At 35.8% G+C, this 6989-nt stretch overlaps 1 protein-coding gene across 2 annotated transcripts in view; it reads right to left on the minus strand.

The window, feature by feature from the left end:
• Positions 1-6197: 6197 nt before the first annotated feature.
• The window catches only part of LOC137625696 (fas-binding factor 1-like), a 247161-nt gene continuing 246369 nt past the window's right edge, over positions 6198-6989 (minus strand). For both annotated transcript variants that reach the window (XM_068356609.1, XM_068356604.1), the window contains exon 9: positions 6198-6597. In XM_068356609.1, coding sequence (XP_068212710.1) covers positions 6487-6597 — 111 coding nt within the window. In that variant the 3' untranslated portion in view covers positions 6198-6486. The remainder of the gene's footprint in view (positions 6598-6989) is intronic.

Raw genomic sequence — 6989 nt, forward strand, 5'->3', positions numbered from 1 at the left:
GTGCAAGTAGAAATATAACTTTTTGTGTCAAATCTTTCAAAGCGCAATCTTCGTTGTTCAACACTGAAGCGAAGTGAGGAACCTTATCCAAAGACCATGAAATGGGTTTCGGAGGCAATGCCGCCATGAGTCTAGCACAGGCCTTAGGAATCTTGTTAAAGATTTCATTAGAGAAGTCGACCTGGAAGGCGTACAATAAGGGTCTTGTCAAGGCAGACTTACACGTGGATATTGTGTTGGCTGCTAAACCTTGTTCATGAAGGTGAATAAAGAAAGATAGACAGAAATCCGTCGAGATTTCTTTTGGATTCTTCGCCTTGACAAAGGACACCCATTTCTTCCATGACGACTCATATTGTCTTCTAGTAGATTTGGATTTGTATTCTTCTAAGAGGTTCATACTGTCTCTCGAGATCCCGAATCTCTTCTTCACCGCTAAGGAGAGAAAATCATGAGATGAAGGTTTCGGGTTTTCTGTGATGAAGCGAAGACAGTCGACTTCTGCACTTTCTAACTCATAACTGGATCCGGCAACGGCACAAACTTCAGCCGTTGATGATGTCATATACAGACTCGAAATGGGGAGGAGAGGTACCTTAATAACGGCTCCCCTTTTGTTTCTTGCCACTTTTTCCCTCTCGAAGTGTTAACGCTATTCGGGGTGAAGATAGCTATGTGGCGTGTCAAGAATACGTCCTCTGATATTATGCGATATCCCTATAAGAGTAAATTAGGGATATTCGCTCCAGGAGTTAGAATTCTGGGTACCTTAAGGTAAAATTCTCTGGGAATATCAATGTAGTTAAATATACGCTAAGAAGCTACTTTAAAGGAACTTCCATCAGGACGACATGGCCTGAGCCCAAAATATATATATATATATATATATATATATATATATATATATATATATATATATATATATATATATATATATATATATATATATATTAAATACAAATATTAAACAATTAAAATTCCTTATTACCCGGTAACTATGTATACAGTATCCATAGTGACAGAACAATTTTTGTATATCAAAGACTATATATAATATGTAATTCAATCCAAATTATATACTGCGTACATATGTAATGCTTGCCATGTTCTTCATTGGAATATTATTGAATGTCAGGTTTACACAAGTGTAGCTTAAACAGATAATTTATAAAATCTAGCTATAATTCGGTCACATATGAATATAAAAACTTTTAAAGTAATCGAAATATATCTAATTTGGCTTAAGCTAGGAAATTGAGAATGTGAATTGAATTTGATGAAAATTTTGTGAACTTTCAATATAAGACAATAAACAATAAAAAATAGGCAATAGTTAAATTGATTCATTGTAAAAATAATAGGCACATTGTTTAAACAGCAATTAGATATTTATAAGCATAGAAACTAAAACTATTCAACAATCTGTCCACTAAAACCATTGATATATTAAGAAAGTGTCAAAAATAAAAGAGGGAATTAAACATTACCTCAGTACCAGTAACATTATTGAATGCTCATATGAATAAAGAGATTTAAGCATTAATGTTAATTATCTTGAGAGATTGAGCTACCAAGTTGTTCTAAAACTATCTGGAGACCAACAACCAAGTGCCTGTCAAGAAGGTCACTGGAAAAGAAGCTTGAAAATTCAATTCCTGAAATTAAACTAAGATATAAGTAACTGCCAAAGCCTAATATTAACTTTAAATATTTGGAAACCTAATTTTTTGAGACTTTGCAGCGTAGACTAGCCAGAATAGGAATTATCGATGAAAGTCTTGAGGCACTTTTGACAAAATTGTGTTATTAACTTAACCTTTAATTTTGCAAGGCATATCTTGTATTAGGTTACTGATTCACATTTCCTGTAAAATGTTACCTGTATCAAACAAATGGATGTATATACTGTATGCACATTAAGTAATTTTGACGAAATATCTAATACTGTACGTTTGATGGAGGTGAAATGTAAGTTCTATCCTTTTACAGGGAGTCTGTCAGCGGATAAAAATCCCTTAGAATGTCTTTAGTTGTTACCACAATACCCAGTGTAATTGTAATAATTGCCTATGTTGGATTTAGACCATTTTGATCCTTATGAATAGTGTCTGTTCAGGCATTATCACCTAAAAAAATGTCTGCCAGAGACCATTCATGTAAATGTGTTTGTGGTAGCTTGAGTCCAACTGATTGCTGCCCAATTTCCATAACTCCCATATTATCTAAAGTTTTTGAATGTCTTTTGGCAAAATGTCTTAATAGGTTTGCTGAAGGTAATCATCTGTTCCCTAGTTTGCAATTTGGTTTACGTAAAGGCCTTGGAGCATGTGATATCCTTCATACAATCTCCAATGCCTTGATTGTGGTCAGGAAGTTCGTATGATTGGCCTTGATTTTAGTACTGCCTTTGACCGTGTTAATCACGAGGCCCTTGTTTTTAAACTCAAACAGTTGGGAGTGGGTAGGTCGTTTCTTAGCATTACTGTATTTTTGAATTTTTAAGTAATAGTTCTCAGAGTTATTGTTGATGGGCACCATAGTGAGTATAGGAATATGATATTTGGTGTTCCACAGGGTAGTGATTTTGGCCCATTACTTTTCATACTATATACACATGACATGTGGTTTGGCCTAGAAAACGAGCTTGTTGCATATGCAGATGATGCTACTCTTTTTGCATTAATTCCATCTCCTGAATGTTTTGAGTAACTTTTTAGGTCTGTGTCTTCTTCAATTGCACAAAAAATTGGCTTATTGAGAAAGTCTTTAAGATTTTTGGTGATCAATCTATTCTGAAGTGTTTTAATTCTTCCATTCTACCTTATTTCGAGTATTGTTCTCCTGTCTGGTCTTCAGCTGCTGATTTTCATCTTAATTTGTTGGACATGAACTTACGGTCTATTAAATTTCTTATTCCTGATCTAGATATTAATCTTTGGCACCATAGTTTAATTAGTTCATTATGCATATTGCATTAGATTTTTCATAATTCTGACCATCCTTTACATTCAGATATTCCTAGACTTTCATCCTGTTTGTAATACTAGGCTTGCAGTTAATTCTAATAGTCAGGCCTTCTCCATCATGAGGCTCATCTTGGCCTACTAATGGCCTCTTTAAAAAGTAATGATCCAAGGAATCTTGTTTCTGCCTACTTTTTAAAATGTTTCTGAAATGACATAGAGAGATAACATTAAATTTTGCAAGAAAACAACCTGTGTGAACCATTTTGGGATGTATCTTTTCTATGAAATCTGCTACTTTATAATAATAAGATAGCATCTTAATTCATGATGTTATCGTAATCGTACTTGTGTCCTCTTTCTCTTCACCGTCAGAGAACAGTTCCTGAACTACGTTCAATTGCAAGACTCCAACTCCTTCAGGTCGTCCACTGTAAGCTCCTCTTGGTGCTCCTTGAGAAACTCATTAATGTCATCCTCATCGATGACAAGTCCCATGCACCTCCCGAGTGAAACTATTTCTTCAACCTCAGGTTAACAGGTTCAGAATTGTCAACTTCAGCTTCAGCTACGCCTACTTCGAATCCCTAGAAGTCTCACGCGGAGACGGCAGCAGGCCACAGTTTCTTCTACGATGAGTTCAAGGTGTATCTCAAAACCTTCTGACATGCTTGATTGCTGAGTCTGAGGCATATCACAATATTGAAATGCTCCTTCCAAAATTCTCGAGGGGTTAGGTTTGTGCTGTCAGTGATTTCAAAACATCTCTTCGTATAGAGCTTTTTGAAGTTCGAAATCACTTACTGGTCCATGGGCTGGAGGACAGGGGTGGTGAAAGGTAGAGAACCTTGATAAAGGAATATTCTAGAAAAATATCAAACTCGAGGCTAGTTGAGCAGGGGCATTGTCTACCACCAGCAGTCATTTCTGAAGGAGTTAGTTCTCTTCCAAATAATTTTTCACAGTTGGACCAAAACAAGAGATTTACCCCCTCCACAAAAAAAAAACAAACAGTCCCTTTACCCAGGCTTTCGCATTAGCCCTCCTCATCACCGGAAGCTTCTCCTTTAGCACTTTGTGGGACTTGAAGGCTCGAGGAGTCACCGAATGATACACCAATAGGAGCTTGACCTTACAATCCCCACTGATGTTGGCACAGAATGCATGGGTAAGCCTGTCCTTCATTGGCTTATGCCCAGGCAGCTTCTTCTCTTCCATTGTGATATAGGTACGACGAGGCATTTTCTTCCAGAAAAGCCCAGTTTTGTCGCAGTTGAAGACTTGCTGGGAACTGTAGCCTTCCTAGAGTCAACTTGTCAAATATTTTTACAAAGGCTTCAGCTGCTTTTGTGTCCGAGCTTTCAGCCTCCCCATGCCGCACCACCGATTGAATGCCAGTCTGTCTCTTGAATTTCTCAAACCACCTGCGTGAAGCCTTGAACCTTGTGGATGCCTGTTGCCATGTCCCTTCTGCATTGTTTTCGGCCTGAGCATGCACAAGATCACGAAAATAGCACTGACCTTGTGGCAGATTATCGTCTCAGTGATCGTGTCTCCAGCGATATCCTTGTCCTTAATCCGGAGGAGAAGAAGTCTCTCCATCTCATCATGGACATGGCTCCTCTTACTTGAAAGGGCAGTCACACCCTTAGAATGTGTTGTTATTTTGAAGGCTTCCTTCTGCTTAAGGATGGTGCCTATCATCGACGGATTTTGGCCATACTCTTTAGCGATCACACTCAACCACATGCCAGCCTCATATTTCTTAATTATCTACAACTATGTTTCCATAGAAAGCATCCTATTCTTCATTCCTTGAACAACGGCAACATTCTTGGGACCCATGGCATTAGAATTATGAGTTGAATAATGCAACATGAAAACTATAAGTACAAAATCACCTACATTGAATTCAATGTGAACGATAGCATTGCCGAAACGAAATGGTCGAGGAACGCCCACACTTAGATGCATGATGGGAAAGATGCTGCCCAAAAGAAAAGGATCTTACGGCAATAACTAGCATCAGGATAGGGAAACAACCAATGGGAGAACAGGACAAGGTTGGCGAGCTTACAGTTTGTGCGGGGCACGAATTTTAAAATTATTTTTTCTGGGTCCAGGCAAATTTTGTTTCTTATCCTGAGGGTTTTTTCATAATATGAGGCGAAATAATCTTCGTATGCCTTTACGTATGGTGAGTTTTTTTTTTTTTTTTTTTTTTACAAAAACTTTTGTATCCTGAAGTATTACTGTATTTAAAAAAAAGAACAAAATAAGGATTTTTTTTTGTATAGGTATATGAACATTGCATTACAGTATATCAGTATTGAAGAAGCCAAGTCAGATTAATGAAGGAGTAAACTAAGTAAACTATAAAGAAGTATTTACTTTTTAAAGCAAAATATCAAAGTCTATATTCCAATAGCATAATTAAAAGAAAAAACTACAGTAGACCTTATAATGGAGAAAATATGAAGGTTGAAAACACAGTATAAGTCTACAACCATTACGACAACCCCTTACATTAAGTAGAAGAAAAAAATTAGACACTGTAGTTGGTGTTCTCTTACAATTGTGATTGGGTACATTCCATGCTGTTTTTCAACCAATCTTATCATTTGCAATTTGTAAATGATGATCCTATGGAGGTTCTCATCTTCCTTATCTTTGTGAGGGTCCCTTAATACAATTATATTTGCTCTGTTGACAATCTTGTGTGATAGTGGGTCAGTGTATCAGGCCGTGAACTTGTTGTCTTCAATGTCCTAATTTTTTTCTTTTTCTTAATGTAAGGGGTTGTCGTAGTGGTTGTAGACTAAAACTGTTTTTAACCTTCATATTTTCGCCATTATACGGGTCTACAGTAGTTTTTTCTTTTAATTAATTTTCTTTAAAGGCAAATCTCCACAATGTATAAAGAAAATTGTGGAGTCCTAATGACTCCTAACACTAGAAGCAGTCTTAGATGATAAGCCAGTAAGCGTTGAACAACCAAATATCAAACAGTTACAAGGACTGTATTTCTGTGGCCAGAACCCATATCAGTCCAATGATTTGTGCCTTGAATTAAGCTAATAAACAAAAAAATAATGCACTGGGTTACATACCCTACAAAATGAGTTTGCCATTTATGACCAAAAGAGTCATTAATCCACCTTTGCTGATGTAGTAAAACACCAAATCTTGAACTTAATTTTTAGACACTCAAATGACTTGGCATGAATAATCCACTATGATTCTATAATTTTATTATAAACACAGTTTATAAAAACTGAATCCTTGATTGGTAAACAGGACCGGTCTCAAATGAAACATTCTTTACTTTCCCTAAAAATCTTCCACTTTTTCCTTCTACTTATTTACTGTATATTCCATTAAAATGCTCTTCTAGTTAGTCTCTTTGTCATTTAAGCAATGTAAAAGTTTCCTTCTTGACAAAATTGATATGCCACAATCATCTGTCTGAATATTTAAAAATAAATATACATGTATACAAATGAAAACTAATTATTAACCAATGTCAAGATGATTCCAAGGCCGACAATTGTAGAATCCTCTTCTCTCTCTCTACATTTTCATGTTGACGAGCCGCAGCCAGACGAGCAAGAACTGACTTTGGGGACATATTAACCTGTAAGGAAATATGCTTTGAAACAAGATAAAATATTACTGACCAACCTGTAAAGATATAGTGTATACTTTAAAACAAAATAAACTAGGACTTATCAAGTCTTAATGCAGGTTGATTCACTGGTGGCTAACACTTCTATAAATTATGCACTCACTAATATTCCTTACAAGTGACCGCTTTTTATTAATGTTAACAATAATTAAGATACATTTGTAAAAAATTACAAGAAAAAAATTCAATATGTTTAAAATTGATACACCAACTATACAAAAAATATATTACAGAGAAGCTTGAAAGCAACTACTAAACCAAAGAACAAATCAGCATCAGAAAAGATATTGACATATTAATCCCACCTGAGTGTAATATAGTTATAAAATTAAATATCTATT

The sequence above is a fragment of the Palaemon carinicauda genome, chromosome 2 (assembly GCF_036898095.1).
Source record: "Palaemon carinicauda isolate YSFRI2023 chromosome 2, ASM3689809v2, whole genome shotgun sequence".
Lineage (NCBI taxonomy): Eukaryota > Metazoa > Arthropoda > Malacostraca > Decapoda > Palaemonidae > Palaemon > Palaemon carinicauda.